This window comes from Spinacia oleracea, chromosome 3 (genome assembly GCF_020520425.1).
Source record: "Spinacia oleracea cultivar Varoflay chromosome 3, BTI_SOV_V1, whole genome shotgun sequence".
NCBI classification, from domain to species: domain Eukaryota; kingdom Viridiplantae; phylum Streptophyta; class Magnoliopsida; order Caryophyllales; family Amaranthaceae; genus Spinacia; species Spinacia oleracea.
In genome coordinates, this window is record NC_079489.1 from 101,840,769 (window position 1) to 101,863,104 (window position 22,336).

A 22,336-nucleotide genomic window follows, 5' to 3' on the forward strand; every position below is an offset into this window, starting at 1 on the left:
ATGTATTAATAGTCTAGAATACGAATCAATTAGTTATTTACCTCATCTAGCCGGCCTTCATAGTCATGTTGTAACGTGACTATCTCTAACATGAACTTCATAACGTAATAGCCACACTCAGTTCCGCCGATTTGTTGAGCACACTGATTAAGAAACATAATACTTTATCTTGCAAGGCCAATAGTTACTAAAAACAAAGCAAAAAGCTAATTAAGAAACATGTTATACCTCTATATGAATGGGTTTACACGACTTAAAACTCGTTTTATTCGGACAATGCCCACCATTGCACTTGTACACTTGGTATGCCCGAGAAAATTAACGAAACATGGGTACTCATGAATATGATTTTGGCTTAGGTTTCTTAAAGACTAATGCAATTTGTAAGCAAAAGAACTTACAAACTCAAGATTCCCCATGCATAATCTGTTCGACGTGGATCTCTAGCAGAATCGAAAATATATACATAACCTCTACGTAGGTCCATCACGTATAAATTCCAATGATTTCTGTATAATTTATAAATGATATATTAAATATTTAATAACAATAATAATTAATATTTTATATGAAACTTATATAATATAACACACTTACTCTTGATTATATGGGATTAAAAACCAATTAGTTAGGTTAGGATTACCCATCTTCTCCTTTTCAATTTCAGCTTGGAAAATGTTTTTCAAATACATTGTTGGCGCTCCAGGGTCGGCCTTGATTCTAGTGCTTGACATAATCTCGGGACAAATGAACGAAATCCGAGACATTTCAAATGATTTGGCATGATCGTGCAATAAACACCTACAAAATAAACAAGATTACACTATTAAGATCGATAAAGAGAAAAAACTTCAAAGAAATAATAGTTATATTAACAACAATAAAACATTTAATTACAATATGTAGACTTGGATCGCTGAAATGTTTAAGCACGCCCCGCGAAGGAACTCTCCTATATCAGAAGCAGTTATGTATGTTTCTTGATCAAAATCCGAGTGCCAAACTGAGGCCGCCAATGGGATGGTAGTATTATCATATATATCATCAGGCGCCGAAGTCATGATAAACTGCAAGTATTTGCATGACGGGCCAAGACCTTGAATTGCATCGTGTACAAGTCCCGCTTTCTTGCTTTTGGTGGTTGATTCTTATGTTTTACGATCACAACTACCCACGACCTCTAAGTTGGACTTAGGCTTAGAATTCGACTTCTTTGGATGCGAAAATTCCTATAACAATAGTCAATTAACATTAGTCATGTAATAAGAATCAAATGAGTCCTTAGGTTCTTTAGTTCAAAGTTGGGAGCGAAAATGTCATTTAGCTCTATATATGACCTATAACAACCCCACGAACCTTAAATGTGCATAAATAGGTTCGAATGAGATTTAGAAACTTAAAACTATGCATATTAGTCATGTAACAAGAATCAAATGAGTCCTTAGGTTCTTTAGTTCAAAGTTGGGAGCGAAAATGTCATTTTAGCTCTATATATGACCTATAACGACCCAACGAGCCTTAAATGTGCATAAATAGGTTGGAATGAGTTTTAGAAACTTAAAACTATGCATATTAGTCATGTAATAAGAATCAAATGAGTCCTTAGGTTCTTTAGTTCAAAGTTGGGAGCGAAAATGTCATTTTAGCTCTATATATGACCTATAACGACCCAACGAGCCTTAAATGTGCATAAATAGGTTCGAATGAGTTTTAGAAACTTAAAACTATGCATATTAGTCATGTAATAAGAATCAAATGAGTCCTTAGGTTCTTTAGTTCAAAGTTGGGAGCGAAAATGTCATTTTAGCTCTATATATGACCTATAACGACCCAACGAGCCTTAAATGTGCATAAATAGGTTCGAATGAGTTTTAGAAACTTAAAACTATGCATATTAGTCATGTAATAAGAATCAAATGAGTCCTTAGGTTCTTTAGTTCAAAGTTGGGAGCGAAAATGTCATTTTAGCTCTATATATGACCTATAACGACCCAACGAGCCTTAAATGTGCATAAATAGGTTTGAATGAGTTTTAGAAACTTAAAACTATGCATATTAGTCATGTAATAAGAATCAAATGAGTCCTTAGGTTCTTTAGTTCAAAGTTGGGAGCGAAAATGTCATTTTAGCTCCATATATGACCTATAACGACCCAACGAGCCTTAAATGTGCATAAATAGGTTCGAATGAGTTTTAGAAACTTAAAACTATGCATATTAGTCATGTAATAAGAATCAAATGAGTCCTTAGGTTCTTTAGTTCAAAGTTGGGAGCGAAAATGTCATTTTAGCTCAATATATGACCTATAACGACCCAACGAGCCTTAAATGTGCATAAATAGGTTCGAATGAGTTTTGGAAACTTAAAACTATGCATATTAGTCATGTAATAAGAATCAAATGAGTCCTTTCCTTAGGTTCTTTAGTTCAAAGTTGGGAGCGAAAATGTCATTTTAGCTCTATATATGACCTATAACGAGCCAACGAACCTTAAATGTGCATAAATAGGTTCGAATGAGATTTAGAAACTTAAAACTATGCATACTAGTCGTGTAATAAGAATCAAATGAGTCCTTAGGTTCTTTAGTTCAAAGTTGGGAGCGGAAATGTCATTTTAGCTCTATATATGACCTATAACAACCCAACGAACCTTAAATGTGCGTAAATAGGTTCTAATGAGATTTAGAAACTTAAAACTATGCATATTAGTCATGTAACAAGAATCAAATGAGTCCTTAGGTTCTTTAGTTCAAAGTTGAGAGCGGAAATGTCATTTTAGGTTCGAATGAGTTTTAGAGGGTTTACCTTGGATGCTAAGTCTGTTGTCTTCTTTTGGGCCGCTAATACCGTTGTCTTTTTCTTGGAGCTACCATCCCTCTCTTTAGAAACATTAGACTTGGACTTCTTTTTAGGAGGTGAAGTACAATCCTTTAAAATTCAACAAAAACAAGAGTAGGTAAGATGTCGAATGTGCTTGCGTGAACATATACATTCTAAACAATAAAACATATATACCTCGCCGTCTTCGAAAATCACTAAGTGTATGGGCCATTGCACAAAACTACCCAGAGCACCGCCTAAGTTAGTGAAACCATCTCCCATAGGTACCGGAAGAATATCATCAACATGTCCGTCGTAAACAAAATCAACTTGGACTTTATAGTGACCAGGCTTCATCGATGTAAAATGTTGGGGCAATGCACCATCTGAGGGTTGTACCATACCATCCGCCACGACAATGTTGTTGCCTGAAACTTTATCCTCAAGGGCAAGACGACATGGAGTCCTTTCCTTCATAAACAAAGGTTTTAATGCAACTTTGTAAGTGATACAGATTATTAAGTAAATGTCAACTAAAAACATAAAAGGATCAAGCAACTATGTTAAAAAAGAGTGACTACGTCGTACCTTTAGCTCGCGTGGTTGCGGCACTAAGATGTGACGAGTGGTTCTTGTAGCACTAACATCAAGGTCAACTCTGGCAGAATCATTTAAGTGGAGGTCATCAAGTATCGGGGTAGAAATGGAGTTTAGTTGTCCTGTTTTTAACAAGGTGCTTAGTTGCTTTTGGAGGGCCTCTGCCACCCTTTTCTCTACCCTTTTCTCTAATTCACCTTCAAACTCCTTTTTCACAGAAGCTCTGATTGATTCGTAATTTTCTGATGAAGCTTCACCATTGTCACTTCTACTATGTCGAATACACGGACCGAAAGCCTTTTTGATACCAACCATGCCACCTGTTCCCTTGACACGCCCACGATGATCTTTTTTCCCTATAGCTTTAGTGAGGGCATCCTCACCCTGTTCGAAAGAAAGATTTCCTTTTTCCTCTTCTGCGATGTACTCTAACTGCCAATTAGGAAAGTAAAATTACTTTATATTCTCTAATCAAAGCAATTAAATATTAATTAATTATCACTACTTACAGCTTTTGTTGCGATTTCAACAACTTCTGTATCGTTCGGGTCAATTTCCCACTTTCCCTCTTTATTTTGTACTTGATGGGCCAAAATCCACTCCTTTGATCTGTATTTTCTAACTCTATTAACATTTGAGGTCACTGATGAGTTCACCGAGGAGCTACTCGAGATAGGTAAAGCTGCATCTGGTGGAAGTCGTCCATCCTTTATCCAATCTAGTCGCTTTCTATTATAACCCTTTTTGCCGGTGCGATGTGGGTTCTTGTTGCATGATGCACTTTTCCTCGCCTTTTCACTACGAAGCTGTCAAAGACAACATAAAAAGATGGAAATAAATGTTTTTTCTGATAACTTTTTGTCCTAGAACCAATATCAGTTTGCTACATGAAAAACTCTTTAAGGACAAGTTAAAGAAATATTATCATTACCAATGACTCTGGCAGGAAATAATGTTTAACAAAAGTCTTCCAATCATCCTCTGTGATATGGTTGTAGACATCCCAAGGCATCTTGTTTGTTTGATTTTTTGGCTTCTTTTCCTTCATAGTTATCCATCGGCGCACCAACTTGCTCTTGAAACAACTAAATCGTTTCGCCACACAAGAATGAAAATATTTCTCCCTCGAATGATTAGAATCATCAGTAATGTGGAACATAAGCTGTTAATAATTAAAAAAAGTTAGATTATAAAAATAGTATTTAAATCAAATTAAATAATCCCTAAAATATACAAATCAAGTTAATATCCAACGCTTACCTTAGTCTCCTCCCAAAACCCCTTCTTGGTTTGCTCATCTACCTTTGGATATAATGGGACATTAATATTAATTCTAGTAGCACAACTCCCAACTTGCTTCCCGTATTCATGAGACCATTGTCCATCGGGGACATTATATACATTATACTCAAGGAACATAGGCTTAGCGACTTTAACACCTTTTGACGGACCACGGCCTTTAATGGTCTTTGTAATCGTACTAACATCTTGTGATTCGTCACCCGTTGTGGGAGCCTTGCCACCTTCTGATTCATGCCTAACAACAATTTGGTTTTCATTCATCGTACCTATGTTGTTCCTGCATCAAGTAAAACATACAGAAGGGTGGTTACAAAATGTGCGCGCAACAGCAAATCAGTGCACTAGCATACAGAAGGATATCAGATCAGTGCAGATATCACAGATCAGATCAGCACTGATCAGTGCAGATCAGATCAGCACTGATCTGCACTGATCAGATCAGCACAGATCAGTGCAGAACAGATCAGCACAGATCACTGCTGATCTGATCTGCACTGATCTGTGCAGATCAGATCAGCACAGATCAGTGCAGAACAGATCAGCACAGATCTCTGTGCTGATCTGTTCTGCACTGATCTGTGCTGACCTGATCTGCAATGTTCTTTGTCATTCTTGGTGTGTTTGTTGAGGCAATATGAGAATGCAGGGCAGCTAACTCATTCTATAAACAAGTTCTATTAATCTAGTATAGTACGGAGTAGTATGTAAGTTAGATCGTAAAATGAAATTACTTGATTGAGTTTCACTTAAACTCAAGCAACAATGATTAAGAAACTTAATGAGGAAATCTAACAATCTCACTTCTCTTATATCATGAAATCATATACTCATATGAGATAAGTCTAGAAAACACCATTTATGCTAAAATGAGGCTAATATGACCTAAGAACTCATTTTTAGGCTAATATGACACTTCCGCTCCCAACTTTGTACTAATAAACCTAAACACTCATTTTAATCCTATTACATGACTAATATGCATAGTTTTAAGTTTCTAAAACTCATTCCAACGTATTTATGCACATTTAAGGCTCGTTGGGTCGTTATAGGTCATATATAGAGCTAAAATGACATTTTCGCTCCCAACTTGGAACTAAAGAACCTAATGACTCATTTTATTCTTATTACATGACTAATATGCATACTTTTAAGTTTCTAAAACTCATTCCAACCTATTTATGCACATTTATGGCTCGTTGGGTCGTTATAGGTCATATATAGAGCTAAAATGACATTTTCGCTCCCAACTTTGAACTAAAGAACCTAATGACTCATTTCATTCTTATTACATGACTAATATGCATAGTTTTAAGTTTCTAAAACTCATTCCAACCTATTTATGCACATTTATGGCTCGTTGGGTCGTTATATGTCATATATAGAGCTAAAATGACATTTCCGCTCCCAACTTTGGACTAAAGAACCTAAACACTCATTTTAATCCTTTTAAATGATTAGTATGATTAGTTTTAACTTACCTAGACTCAATCCAATCAATTTATGCCATTTGAGACTTGTTTGGTCGTTATGGTTCATATTTATGCTAATTTAGTCAACTAAGGTCAATTTAGGTCAATTTATTCAACTAAGGTCAATTTAAGCCCGCTCGTTTTGATTTAGGTCATTCTAGCTCAAGATTAGGAGACATGTTAATTAGCGCAACACTAGGAGAAAACGCACAACTCACCAAAAGTAAATAAGAATTAAAGATGTGGAATGCACTGATCTGTGCAGATCAGATCAGCACAGATCAGTGCTGATCAGATCTATTTATTCACATTAGAGACTTGTTTGGTCGTTGTGGTTCATATTTATGATAAAATGAGGCATTTTTGCTCCCAACTATGAACTAAAGAACCTAAGAACTCATTTTTAGGCTAATATGACACTTTCGCTCCCAACTTTGAACTAACAAACCTAAACACTCATTTTAATCCTTTTAAATGATTAATATGATTAGTTTTAACTTTCCTAGACTCAATCCAATCAATTTATGCCATTTGAGACTTGTTTGGTCGTTAAGGTTCATATTTATGCTAAAATAAGACATTTTCACTCCCAACTTTGATCTGTGCAGATCTCTGTGCTGATCTGTTCTGCACTGATCTGTGCTGACCTGATCTGCAATGTTCTTTGTCATTCTTGGTGTGTTTGTTGAGGCAATATGAGAATGCAGGGCAGCTAACTCATTCTATAAACAAGTTCTATTAATCTAGTATAGTACGGAGTAGTATGTAAGTTAGATCGTAAAATGAAATTACTTGATTGAGTTTCACTTAAACTCAGGCAACAATGATTAAGAAACTTAATGAGGAAATCTGAAAATCTCACTTCTCTTATATCATGAAATCATATACTCATATGAGATAAGTCTAGAAAACACCATTTATGCTAAAATGAGGCTAATATGACCTAAGAACTCATTTTTATGCTAATATGACACTTCCGCTCCCAACTTTGTACTAACAAACCTAAACACTCATTTTAATCCTATTACATGACTAATATGCATAGTTTTAAGTTTCTAAAACTCATTCCAACCTATTTATGCACATTTAAGGCTCGTTGGGTCGTTATAGGTCATATATAGAGCTAAAATGACATTTCCGCTCCCAACTTTGAACTAAAGAACCTAAACACTCATTGTAATCCTATTACATGACTAATATGCATAGTTTTAAGTATCTAAAACTCATTCCAACCTATTTATGCACATTTAAGGCTCGTTGGGTCGTTATAGGTCATATATAGAGCTAAAATGACATTTCTGCTCCCAACTTTGAACTAAATAACCTAAGGACTCATTTGATTCTTATTACACGACTAATATGCATAGTTTTAAGTTTCTAAAACTCATTCCAACCTATTTATGCACATTTAAGGCTCGTTGGGTCGTTATAGGTCATATATAGAGCTAAAATGACATTTTCGCTCCCAACTTTGAACTAAAGAACCTAAACACTCATTTTAATCCTATTACATGACTAAAATGCATAGTTTTAAGTTTCTAAAACTCATTCCAACCTATTTATGCACATTTATGGCTCGTTGGGTCGTTATAGTTCATATATAGAGCTAAAATGACATTTTCGCTCCCAACTTTGAACTAAAGAACCTAATGACTCATTTTATTCTTATTACATGACTAATATGCATAGTTTTAAGTTTCTAAAACTCATTCCAACCTATTTATGCACATTTATGGCTCGTTGGGTCGTTATATGTCATATATAGAGCTAAAATGACATTTCCGCTCCCAACTTTGAACTAAAGAACCTAAACACTCATTTTAATCCTTTTAAATGATTAATATGATTAGTTTTAACTTACCTAGACTCAATCCAATCAATTCATGCCATTTGAGACTTGTTTGGTAGTTATGGTTCATATTTATGCTAATTTAGTCAACTAAGGTCAATTTAGGTCAATTTATTCAACTAAGGTCAATTTAAGCCCGCTCGTTTTGATTTAGGTCATTCTAGCTCAAGATTAGGAGACATGTTAATTAGCGCAACACTAGGAGAAAACGCACAACTCACCAAAAGTAAATACGTGCGTTATTTTCCGATTCTGAGAACTTCTGAAAAGACACAAATCACCGGAAGCTTCTGAAAATTTCTGACTCGGGGATCTCAAGTCATCTGCACAGAAAGTTAGAAAACTTTGGTCAGGAACAAAAGTAAGATGTGGAAGTACAGTAAGAATTAAAGAAAGCTAGAAAAGTATAATCATGAACACAATGGCAGTATAAAATAAGAATTAAAGATGTGGAAGTACAAACTACACCTTCCTAAATGCTAGAAAAGATACATTTAATCTGATATTCAGTTAGCTAGAATTACCTATTCCCAGAAGCCAACTCATCTTATTCATTTACGGTTTATAACCCAAATTCCTTCCCTATGATCTGTACGCATATGATTAGTATTATTTGCATCTTCCTCCTCCGGTAACGGTTGAACAGCCGTTGGTAACAGGGGTGTTTCATCGTACTTGTCATACTCATCTTCATCCACAACATCATCAATACCCAGAATATTTCTCTTGCCTTGGGCAACTGCACGCCATATAGGATCAACATTGTCTACCACATAGAAAATTTGCTTAGCTTGTGATGCTAGAATGAATGGCTCGTCACTATCACTTAATCGATCAAAGTTAACCAATGTTAAACCAGGAAAAATTTCATCTTGTTTCACCCCATTATGGTTGTTGGCCCACTTGCACCGGAATACAGGGATCGTAAATTTGTTGTAATCAAGCTCCCATATTTCTTCGATAACACCATAATATGATTGTGTCGCATCAACCGGTCTTCTATCCTTGGCGCTTGCATAGACCCTAGATGCTGCAACATGCTTCACTCCACTATTCTGCACCACACTCTTTTCATCTTGTCTTCTAGTATAGAATGTGAACCCATTGATATCATATCCTTCATAAGACAGAACACATAGTCGAGGACCTCGAGCTAACCACTGGACCATTTCAGAAACATCTAGATTTTTTTTCATTTCCTCGGCTACTTCCTTCTTAAACCAATCAACAAATGTGCGATTATGTTCTTGCATCAACGCTCTTTCCTTCAACTTAGGATTCTTTTGTTGCAATTCTAGCAAATGCTTATCTATGTAAGGATTGACCTCGGTAAGATGCTGCAACACACAAAGATGTGCCTTATTCTTCCTTTCAGATGGAGGCGAGATCACATTTTTACCAATTACCCCATGCCCTTCAAGCCTCCCTGCATGACGAGATTTTGGAAGACCTATTTGCTCAAGCCTTGTTAAGAATTCAGCTACATATTGAGATATCTCTTCCTCAAGGACTCCCCGAATGATACTACCCTCCGGCCTTGCCCGATTCTTTGTTTTGTCCTTTAAATGCCCAAAAAATCTCTCAAAAGGATACATCCATCTTAAGAACACCGGACCACATAACTTGATTTCTCGAACTAAATGGACAATTAAGTGCACCATAATATCAAAGAAAGATGGTGGAAAGTACATTTCAAATCGACACAAAGTTTCAACAATATCATTGTGCAAAGAATCTAATTTCTCCGGATCAATCACTTTAGCACATATAGAATTGAAAAACACACAAAGTTTTGTTATAACATGTCTCACGTGTTTCGGCAATATCCCACAAAGTGCAATTGGCAAAAACACATTAATCATTACATGGCAATCATGAGACTTCATACAAACCAACCTAAGGTCCGAGAGAGATACTAGGCGCTTTACATTCGACGAATATCCTGAGGGAACCTTAATTCCATGTAAGCACTCACAAAACTGCTTCTTCTCCTTTCTTGACATTGTGTAACACGCTGGAGGCAGATAAGTCTTAGTACCACCCGCACCAGATTTTTCAACAGGCCACAAATCTGGTCGAATATTCCTCTTTTTCATATCTTTCCGCACATTCTCATTGTCCTTAGTCTTTCCAGGCATGTTTAGCAAAGTCCCAATGATAGCATCGCACACATTTTTCTCAATGTGCATTACATCGAGACAATGCCTAACCGACAAATCTCTCCAGTAGGGAAGATCCCATAATGGAGATACTTTCTTCCACAAAACACCCTTTTTGGACTTGGACTTGTAGCACTTGCCGTATTTGGTTTCAACATTTTTTATTCGTTCATAAACCTGTGATCCTGTCAAAGGCGTACGAGCTACTCTTTCCTCGGTGAACCCATTGAATTCTTTCTTCTTCTTACGATAAGGGTGATATCGACTGAGGTGCTTCCTGAAATCTGGGTAAACATTTTTCTTGAAATTATGCAACCATGTGGGCTTCATGTCCTCTTCACATATAGGGCATACTTGTTCTCCTTTGGTTTTGTATCCAGACAAGTTTCCATATGCCGGAAAATCATTTATGGTACAAAAAACCATAGCTCGCAATGTAAAGCTTGAATTGGTGTGTGCATCGAACATTGAAACACCTTCATTCCACAATAATTTCAAATCATCTATGAGTGGAGCCAGGTACACATCTATGTCATTTCCAGGTTGCTTAGGCCCCGAGATGAGGAGTGATAACATGATATGCTTCCGCTTCATACACAGCCATGGAGGAAGATTATAAATTGCTAGAAGAACCGGCCATGTGCTATGTTGACTGCTTAGAGTTCCATATGGATTCACACCATCTGCACATAAAGCAAGCCTTAGATTTCTAACCTCCTTACCAAATTCAGGATATTTCTTATCAATATTTCTCCATTGAACAGAATCTGCAGGATGTCGAAGGAGTCCATCTTTCTTCCTCACTTCCACATGCCACCTTAAGTTTTTTTTTCTTGTTTCTTCAATGAAAACATACGCTCAAACCTAGGTATGATTGGAAGATACCACAAAGACTTAGCAGGCGGGCCCCTCTTAGCTGAATTTGCCCCTTTGCGTTTGTAACGATATGCGCCGCATGTTGGACACTCATCCAAATGTTCATGCTCTTTTCTGTAAAGAATACAATCATTTGGGCAAGCATCTATCTTGTCGACCTCTAAGCCTAAGGGACACATCAATTTCCTGGCATAATAGGTAGAGGTGGGGATATCATTCCCTTCCGGCAAAAATTCACCTACCCACTCCAATAAGGTGTCAAAGTGTTCATCTCTCCAACCACCTTTACATTTGAGGTTGTAAAGTATTGACACACATTCCAACTTGCTGAATTTTGTACAACCGGGATACAATGGAGTTTCAGCAGCCTTTGATACTTGTTCGAACATCTGAGGTCGTTCGTCCAAGTGATCTTTCAGCCCATCCATCATCTCATTTATTTCATCATCTTCTTCCTCATCATCATCCGTCTCATTATTCTCATAAATATCATCATCACTCTCATTACTCTGAACATCAAATTCATGGACACTAGAACTTGGACGATCAGGTATTGTTTCACCATGCCAAAACCAAACATGGTAATCTTGCTTAAACCCACGGCGAAATAAATGATCCTCAATTTCATCAATGTCACCTAACCGCTTGATATTGTTACAATCACGGCAGGGACAATAGATTTTTTCGGCTTTTGTACTCCGTTGGTGTGCTAAAGCACATCTAATGAACTCTGCGACCCCACTCAAGTATTCTGCCGTAGTATGGTCACCATACATCCAACGACGACTCATTACTAATAACAACAAAAGGTTCCACACATAAACACATATATTAAGAAGTCACAAAATCATTAAGAAGTTCCGCAAATCTTTGGTTACATCATTTAAGTTTATCAATGCTTCACTGAAGTGATATTAGAAGTCCAAAAACAGTCCTAATAAGTAAAACGGAATGGATACTTAAGCATAGAATACTAATGTACACGTTTTATTATTACACTTACTATACTTATCCAAATTTTATTTATCGTAAAAATGATATGCACTTACTGTACTATTGATTTCAACTTTCAAAAGAGGAAAAGAGAAATTTTATGAAGATAATTAGATATATCAATACCTTATGCAATTGTTGAAATTCGAACAAGCACGATGATAGATTATGTTGGCAGTACGATCATCGCCCCTCTCTTCAACCATATGCGTATCTACCCATCTTCACAGTTAACTGCAAATTAAAGAAATAATTGAAAAACAGCCAAAAAAATCAAAATAAAAACGAAAATCAAAACGAAAATCAAAACGAAAATCAAAAACGAAAATCAAAACGAAAATCAAAACGAAAATCAAAAACGAAAATCAAAAACAATAATCAAAACGAAAATCAAAAACTAAAATTGAACCCTAATCTGAAAACGAAAATAAAAAACGAAAATAAAAATTGAACACACCATACCGAAACCACCGGAACCACGACGCCGAGCAACCACCGGAACCACGACGCGACGGGGAGATGCTGAACCCCCGGCCGACCAAGAATATATCTTTCAGTGACAGGCCGCGCGAGAATTGAACGGGATGGGGGAGATGAGGCGAGAACACCACACACCGGCGAAGACAGCGACGCAGGGCTGAGCAACGCTTGGGTTCGACGGCGACGCAGGGCTGAGTTCGACGGCGACGCAGGGCTGAGTTCGACGGCTGAGTTCGACGGCTTGCTTGGATATTTGTTTAAGGGAAAAAGCTTGGAGCTAGCAGAGAAGGAACAACGTACGTTTGAGCCCGCTCGTTTGAGCGCGGTTTGTTGCAACCTAGGAAAGTAAATTTTTTTGAAACGCGGACTTGTTGCAGCGGGCAATAACATGTACGCTGCAATACAGTCGGGTTGTTGCTGCGGGCTTTTATTTTGTACGTTGCAACAAACACATTTGTTGCGAACAACTAAAATGTACGCTGCGATAACCCTTTAAAGGGTTTGACCCGCGTTGACCGACTGGTTGTTGAAGCGTATTTATACATGTACGCTGCAACAAGGGGGCTGCAATAGGGGTTTTTTCTACTAGTGTATCTTTTATAGGATATGGTGTTGTTGTGTAACAAGGCCTCTCGGAGACACTACTAAAAAAATGGGCTAAGGAACCATTGCTAAGGCACCGCATTAGTCACTTATTAGGTTTCTTAGATAAAGGAACCAATTATTTTAGAAGTGTGGTTTCTTAGGAATAATATAAGAAGCCTCATACCTGAAATATATGGTTTCTTAGATAATATTATAATTAAAAAAGAATCAAAGGAACCAGAGATCTTTCTAAACCAGTTACTTACTCATTTTATATAGAATTCTCATTTTTATTTTTTTAATGTAATTATATTGTGAATTTTTTTTGACCTTTTGTATTGACCTCTTATTTTATTTTATTTTATTTTTTATAAAAAATTTGAGAAAATCTCGTGAGTGTTCAGCCCCAAACCACGCATATATCTTCCCTAACATTTTGAAAGAAATTTTCTCTTACCTCTCACCATAGCTAATCAATCACCTTCTCTTCTCTGTCCTCTCATCGGCCCGACGCACCACCACGCAACCACTCTACCTCCTCTGTCCTCTCACCGTTCCGGCGCACAATCACCGGCTTCTCTGTTCCTTGACCCCTTTATCTTCTCCGTGTTGATTAATTTAGGATATTAGGGTTCATGATTTGGGAATTGGGAGTTAGATACACACTGTAGCACCCTAGTACGGCGCACCAGCGGCAGCACTACTTGGTCGGCTCGGCCGCCTGCAACGGTGATCTAAGGAGCAAGGTTTGTTATTTTATTTTAGTAATTTTTCATTCAAAATTTCTAGTTAAATTGTATTTGAATAATGTTTGTGCAATTATGAATTGTGATTTATATATTGTAATTTGGACTTCATGTTGGAAAAATTGCAAATCGCAAAAAAACGGTTATCAATTTTTTATTATTTTCTTTCGTTTTTCTGGGGGGTTCTTCTTTAATGGGATTGAATTTCAATTGAACTTGAAATTTCTCCTTTTTTGTTAGGCTTTTAAAGCAAAAAATCGATTCATGGGGGTATTTCTATTTCGGAATTTTTTTACCATTTCCAGTGATTAATATTGGGGGTTCTATTGTTTGCTTTCGACCTAATTAAAAGGTGAAATTTCTTGCAAATTTTTTCAATTTTGTTTTTTTGTAAAATTTGGGATTAATTTCTCCCTAATTCAGTTTTGCAATTTTGGGAATTTGGTTCTTGATGGACGACAACTTTCACCGACGTGGTTTAGTGGTGAGGATCAGTTGATCCCCTCTTTTTTTTTTCCCCAATTGTTTTAGGGTACAAATTTAATTGAATTTGTTTCCTTTTCGTTTTTCTGTCTTATTTTTCACGCATTTCGTGTTTGGCATGATAAATTTGTTGTAAATTTATACAGCTTTTAAATAGTGATCATATCTTGTGTTTTTTTACATTTAATAGAACTGATAAAATTTTAATCCATTTGTTCTTAATCCATAGGTTTCCACGGATTTTCAGTTGATGATGACGACGATGTGGGATGGTGGTGGTGATGATGATGACGGCGTGGGATGCGGTTGATGATGAGTTGATTGGAAGCAAAACCCTAGTTCTACTCCGTCGGGGATATGCTTGAGGAATTGGAGAAGATTGCGAATACCTGAATATTAAAAATTTAATAAAAAAGCATTAAAAATCAAAGATCAGATATTGGTGTCTCTGAAACTTCCAGAAACCTTCAGTAATGAGGAGTTATACTACAGCGATTTCCGGCAACGACGACAATAATTCTAGGCCAAGGAAGGTTGAGAAACATAAATGTGTCTGACTAGGAGGTTTTATTGATAAGATAGAAAACTTGTGCATCTAATATTAAATTGTCAATGTTATCAAGACTAGGATTTCTATATTTGGTTTTTTTTAATATAATTTGTAATTTTGGAAGTGTGTAATTGGTAGCAGTTATACAATTCAATTTGAAAATATAAAAACCACACGAAAATCAAGTTCCAATTTTTTAGAAACTAAAACAAGAAAATAGAAATGGTACCGAACAAACCCTTAAATAAATCATCAAAGAAACCATAGATGTTTAAAATATAGTCTCTTAACAAAATCAAAGGAACCGCACTTTGTAACAAAGTGGTTTCCTAGTACAGTCAAAGAAACCGCATATTTCATCAATTCGGTCTCGTATTCTTTGTATTTAAATTGACAGAAAAGGATCTAAGAAACCAGTTTTATGTCAAAATTGGTTTCTTAGATATATCAAAGAAACCAGGCGAAAAATCCGGTCTCCTATGCTAAGAGACCTACTACCTAGGCACCGTATAAAGTGAGGTTTCTTTGCCTTGTTTTGCCCGGTTTCTTAGGCTATTTTTGTAGTAATGAGAGTTAGATACTGTAAAATTCATGGCCGTGCTCAGAATGGTTAAGGCTTAACCTTCTGCAAAAGTTTAACAGTTGAGCTCTGTAATCCGAGAAACACTTCTGGACCTAATAAGGATGGCTTGGATCTTACCTTATGTTCAGTAAGTAACACTAAGTGACAAATGAATGTGAATGCACACTTGTCTGAATGACAAGTGGGAGACTGAAGGAAATATGTCCTTCACCCAAGGTGCATTAAGTCTAATACCAAGGTTCAAATTAATTGCGAACAATTAATTCAGTGAGATCAAGTGATCGGAACAGCTAGTTGGAGCAATGCTTCCGATAAGTGAGTTGTAATGAATATTAAACTCACAGCTTACTCTTGACTGAACCTACAAGGTCACACCAATGACACGTAACAGATCACCGGATTAAATGAATCGGAAATTCATTTAATAGCTTTTCGGGAATTAGTTGGAAAACGTATTATACGATACGACCTTGCATCGGAATCGTATATCGTATCGCGAATATTCGTAAGCTAGGCAAAACGAATAAATCGTATTGTACGACGGTGATTCGTCGTATACGAAACGATAAAAAATATATCGGAAATATATTTAATCGCGGATACGAAAGGGGCAACGCTGCGAGCCCAACGATCCAAGGCGCGCAAGCGCGCAAGGCCCACTGGGCGTAGCAGCGAGCCAGCGCGCAAGGCCCATGCCTTGGCTGGGTGCGCGCACACGCAAGGGACAGCAGCAGCAGCAGCGCACATAGAGCGGCCCAAGGCCCAGCGCCTGTATGGCTGTGCGCGTGTGGGCTTGCGCGGATGATGCTGGTCGGCCTTGCCTTATGGCTTGGTCGATTAGTAAGGTTATGAAAATAACCTTCTAACCACTTTTCCAACATAACACAATTCAGTCACACACAACCCTAGGAGAAAACAGAGACCCCTAATTCTCTCTGTGCCTCCAAAGTGTGTTCATCCCAAAAAGCAAATCTCTTGATCGATTGTCTAAGCTACGATAATCAAGACAGATCTGATCGTGTCGGTGAACCAAGTAGAGGAACGACAAGCGGAGTTCTAAATTCGTGTTCGTTGACAATTTGTGGAAAACACGCTTCTAACATAAGTCTGCTTAATCTGTGCTTTATACATGCTTCCTGGCTTTGGGGATTGTTTCCGCACATGTTATTATGTTTAACTGTATTCCTCTACACCCTAAACTAGGAACCTTTCAAAATAAGAGCACATCAAAGATCTAACCTTTTCAACATTAAAAGGCCCGATCTTTGAGATTCAAGTCTCTTAAGTTTCAATATTTCAAGTACAAGCTCAATATTTCAAGTTCAAGTTCAAATATTTCAAATTCAATATTTCAAGATTCAAACTTTCAAGTTCAAGTTCTATATGCAAAATCTAGGATACTTTGGGATGAGCAACTTCTACCAAGTTGGGATTTTTGGCTTTGAATTCGTGTCGGGCGAACTTTTTTTTAAGGAGCCGCTTGGCGTTCGAATCTCATGTGCCCAAGTACAAATTTCTATATTGCAATTTCAATTATGCACCTTTCAATATTGCAATTTCAATTATGCACCTTTCAATTCCGCAATTTCAATATCGCGCTTTCAATTCTGCATTTCAATTTCGCATCTTTACTTTCCTAGTCCTTCTAGGAAATGTGGACCTACTCCCTAGTCCGTCTCTAGGGGGTCTTGTATTTACTAATTCCGCACTTATTTACTATTGTGATGTTGCCTTATTTGCTTTATTGCTTTCATCACCATACATGATAAATACAACAAAATGCGAAGTTACATCACGCTTAACAAATATAATTTCTTGGACAAATCGATCTTAGGTTCCCTTAAATTACCTTTAAAGCAAAGTGACCACCATACAAAGTAGAGATTCTATTTGGTCTAAATTCAAACCCACATAATCTAAACTAGGGTATTTTCGAAAATGCTATGTCACGTACTCGAATAATTTCTTAAGCTCGCGGAATAAGCATCTCGTTCCCGTGCCCGGATCTCACCCATCCGTTTCGAAGATTCAAGTCTTATCCTAATAGACTCATTTGCGGTCTTTCCAAACAAGACCTTAAATAATGTTTGGTGGCGACTCCTTCGAGGTACAAAAATACGATGGTTTCTAAAAACCGCCCCCCTTGTAGGGAATTGCAATACATACGCAAAAAACACCCTCTACATCCACCTTGCGCAGCCAAGTGAAAACTCGGAGCCTGGATTACCTCAAGAAGACATTTGTGGGATATGGGACAGCGATGATGAAGACACAGATCAGGACCCTCCTATTGAAAAGATCTCCGACGATGAATGCCAGGAAATTGTGAGCGCCGACTTGTACTTGGACCCTAAGGCAGAAAACAGTGTTCAAGTCATGACTAGGTCCGGTCGAATTCAAGATCCAGTCAACAGAACGACACCGGCAGCCAATGTTCCTCTACCCACCGAGGAAAACCCTTTGATCAAACAATTGAAGCGCACTAAGGCAGAGGTTAATATTTGGCAACTCATGGCTTCCTCTGTAGAGCACCGCACTGCTCTTATCAACGCTCTTGTCAAGTTGAATGTCACCTTAGAAGTCACTCTTGACGAATTGATCGGGTTACTTACAAATCTGGAAGAAGGAATCACCTTTACAAATGAAGACCTCCCACCTGAGGGGGCAAGCCATCACAAAAATCTCTATCTGACTGTTGAATACAAAGACAAAATCATTCCCATGACTCTGGTGGACAATGGGTCAGCCATCAACGTGTGTCCTCTCTGCACTGCTGAAAATTGGGGTTTCACCCCTAGTGACTTTTCTAGTTCCTCCCAAGATGTTAGTGCCTATGACAACACTCGCCGGGAAGCAATGGTAACTCTCACACTACTACTCCGCACAGGACCGATCGAGAGCAAAGTAAGCTTTCAAGTGCTCAACATCAAAGCAAGTTTCAATCTCCTTTTGGGGAGACCTTAGATCCATGACCTCAAAGCAGTGCCATTCTCACTCCATCAAAAAGTCCGAATGGAGGTCCAAGGAAATGTCATTACCCTGCACGCGTCCCACCCGAGGACCAAGATAGCTGACAAAGCTCTAATATTAATCGAAAATGATGACAATGACGAAGACCTTTGGGGATTCAGTGCTGAAGTTGGAGCCATCGAGTCCAAAATGAATCCCATGGCAAAGCGCATGATGATCAAGCGTGGGCGCTTCTTGGGCACTACTCTGCCACCGCCTACCGAATCTCCTTTCAAGGCCCAAGGACAGACTAACTGCTGCGGTCTGGGATACAAGCCAACTAAGTTCGATGACAAGCAGTAAAAGGCTAAGCTAAAGGCCCGTCGAGCTGGCAATGATCAATTCAAAATACCTCCTCATCAGCTTACACTCAATGGGCAATTCCTAAAAGAAGTAGAGGATGACCTATACTTTGATTTTCTAGAGCCTTTCTATGAATCTTCAGAAAGGATCCTTTACCCCGGATTCGAAATCTTTCAAGACTTCCACTTTCTAGAGGATGCTCCTCCAATACAAGACAAGGCTATCCCCGAATGCCTTGATTCATCATATTTCGGTCTGTTGTTTGGCCAGGAAATAACCCTAACCATTTCCGAAGACACCATGGTTCAAATGATCACTCAAATAAAAAATTTTCGACCCATCTTAGCTAATTACTCCAAGTGAGAAGATGGTCAATGTCTGGAGAAAATCTCTCAAGATATCTGCTCCAAATGGCAAGATGTTCAAGATTACTGTGGGTGAAAGATCTATGATGAGCGAGTCCGAGTCAGAGGACGAGTCTGGATCTGAGTCTAGCAATGAGTCTAAGAGTATAGAACTAGAGTCTTGCATCAATCAAGAGCCTCTAAAGGCCGAGCTTCAAGTCAAAACAATCGATGTAATGATTGCTGATTTCAATAACACTTCAATTTCTACTTACTCTTCGAGTTCTAATTCAAAACACAATCCTAATCCAAACAAATTTGCTTCGCAAGAAACTGAATTTGAAATTCTAAAAGCTATCCAAAATCATGAAAACAGGACGCCCATAATTGAGGAAACAAAAAAAATCAACCTTTCTAACAACAGTGATTCAAAACAAGTTCAGATTGGTTTAACTCTTTCTCAAGCAGAGCGGGATGATCTTATCAAGCTACTTTCAGAGTACATGGACGTCTTCGCATGGTCCTATCATGATATGCCAGGGGTTGATCTAAGCATCGATCAGCATACAATTCCCCTCATTCCAGGTTCAAAGCCCATCAAGGAGAAACTTCGTCGGATGAAACCGGACGTTTCCCTCAAAATTCAAGAAGAGGTCTCCAAGCAGCTAGAGGTCGGGTTTATTCGAGAAGCAAAGTATCCAGAATGGATCGCAAATGTCGACCCAGTTCCAAAGAAAGACGGAAAAGTACGAATGTGTGTGGACTACAGAGATCTTAACAGGGCCAACCCTAAAGACGGTTTTCCATTACCCCACATCAACATCCTGGTCGACAACACCGCAAATCATGCCTTACTCTCTTTTATGGACGGGTATGTAGGCTACAATCAGATTCCCATGGCAGAGGAGGATATGGAGAAGACAACCTTCATCACTCAATGGGGTACATATTTCTATACAGTTATGTCGTTCGGACTAAAGAACGCAGGAGCAACCTATCAAAGAACAGCCACATCCATCATGAGCGATATGATTCACATGGAAATTCAGGTATATGTCGACGAAATGATTGTCAAATCCAAAGAGCGACACGAGCATACCTCAGTACTTAGAAAGTTTTTAAACAGGCTCAGGCAATACAACATGAGGCTCAATCCTCAAAAGTGTGCATTCGGGGTAACGTCAGGCAAGTTACTCGGATATGTTACAAGCTCTCGAGGCATAGAGGCTGATCCTTCGAAAATCAAAGCAATTCTCGAGATGCAACCACCAACAAATGAAAAGGAAATTCGGGGTTTTCTCGGCAGACTACAATATATCAGTAGGTTCATTTCAAGACTCACAATGATCTGTGAACCGGTATTTCGAAAGCTCCGAAAAAGCGAGCCCAAAGTGTGGGATGACGGCTGTCAGCATGCATTTTGACACTATAAAACTACCTTTCCAACCCGCCAGTACTAAAGCAAGCCTTGCCAGGGATTCCCCTCAGGCTCTACCTCACAACAACAAATTCAGTAGTAGGGGCTATGCTCGCCCAGGAAGTTGAAGGCAAGGAGAACTCCGTATACTACATAAGCAAAAAAATGATCGAGTACAAGACCAAGTACACTCAGCTCGAGAAACTTAGCATCGCCTTGGTTTGGGCCACAAAGAAATTATGGCACTACATGCTCTCCCATACAGTACATGTAATCAGCAAAGCTGATCCTCTCAAGTATCTATTCGAAAAACCAGCTCTCAACGGACGGTTGTCCAGGTGGTTGGTCTTCCTAGCAGAATTCGACCTCAAATACATCCCGCAGAACTCTATCAAGGGTTCAGCAGTCTCAGACTTCCTAGCCGACTGTCCCGTCGAGGCAAAAGAGGAAGATTACGACTTACCCGACGAGCAAATCTTAATGACTCGTGATGACAGTTGGTCAATGAATTTCGATGGTGCTTCGAATCAGAACGGGTGTGGTGTTGGAGTAATTCTAGTAGCCCCAGACGACACTCACATTCCTATATCAGCAAAACTGCAATTCAACGTCACAAACAACGCGGCAGAATATGAAGCATGCATCATGGGCCTGGAAGCCGCCTTAGCATTGGGTGTCCAGAAACTTCGAGTAGGGGATTCTTCCCTAATCATCAATCATATTTCAGACAAATGGAAAGTAAGGAGCGAGAGCTTGGCTCCATACCAGTCCTATCTTGAGCAGCTGTCTGAGAAAATAGAAGAGCTTCGCTATACATACCTTCCGAGAGAGGAAAACCAATTCGCCAATGCACTGGCAAAGCTGGCCTCAATGATCAACATCCCAAACGGCATGGATGAAATGTCGCTTACAATTGAAACGCGTCAAGAAGCAGCATATGTCCATGATATTGACGACGTCGAGCAAGACAGAGATGAACCTTGGTTTACAGACATTCAAAGGTATCTACAAAATTCTGAGTATCCCCCGCACTTTTCAAGCAAGAATCAAAGGGCTCTACGACTACAATCAGCCAATTTCGTCATACAAGGGGACATTCTATACAAAAGGTCCCTTGGCGGTCCTAACCTCCGATGTGTTGACAAGCACGAAGCTCAGAGATTCATGGACGACATACATGCTGGAGTCTGTGGCACCCACATGAATGGGAAGATGCTAGCCCTCAAGGTCATCAGGGCTCGATACTACTGGACTACTGTGAAGGGGGTCGAAAAAGCACGAGGCTAATGCGTGACCTCGTCCCTCGTGGGCGTGACGTTGTCAGATCAAGTGTAATTGGATTTCCTGTGAGTTTACACCCAATCGACTAGTAATATAGGAGTCGCCATTCCGTTTTTAACTACAATGAGAAAAACTGACAAAACCCGGTTATCGTGACATAAAGGGAGTGCAATTATGTTCGACCACGACGACCATAGGTTCTCTTGTGATCCCTGGTGTGGGGATCGCTCAATGTACACCCGCATGGCAGAGATTGAGAGTTCGGGGGACTGTAACTACCGAGAGGAGTGCTCATCGATAACTCCAGAGGCAGGTTATCCTTACTGGCTCAGCATAAATAATTGAAGGGACATGCGTTAAACTTTTAACCATTCTGAATTGATTTTAGCAATATGCAACACATAACACTAAATCGATCGTGATTAGCTTATTTTGATTGATTTAAGGTACCTAGCATGATAATTCAATTGTCCAAGGTGTTATCTTATTAG

At 38.6% G+C, this 22,336-nt stretch overlaps 1 protein-coding gene across 1 annotated transcript; it reads right to left on the minus strand.

The window, feature by feature from the left end:
- Positions 1-400: 400 nt before the first annotated feature.
- Positions 401-21,457, minus strand: LOC110790657 (uncharacterized). Its single transcript, XM_056839457.1, has 10 exons — positions 21,384-21,457; positions 4,677-4,995; positions 4,348-4,578; positions 3,926-4,222; positions 3,408-3,848; positions 3,015-3,290; positions 2,805-2,927; positions 898-1,229; positions 598-801; positions 401-509 (listed from the first exon to the last, which is right to left on the minus strand). The coding sequence occupies exons 1-8, from the start codon at positions 21,455-21,457 to the stop codon at positions 1,149-1,151; spliced, it is 1,842 nt and encodes a 613-aa protein (XP_056695435.1). The 3' UTR covers positions 401-509; positions 598-801; positions 898-1,148.
- Between the last annotated feature and the right edge of the window lie 879 nt (positions 21,458-22,336).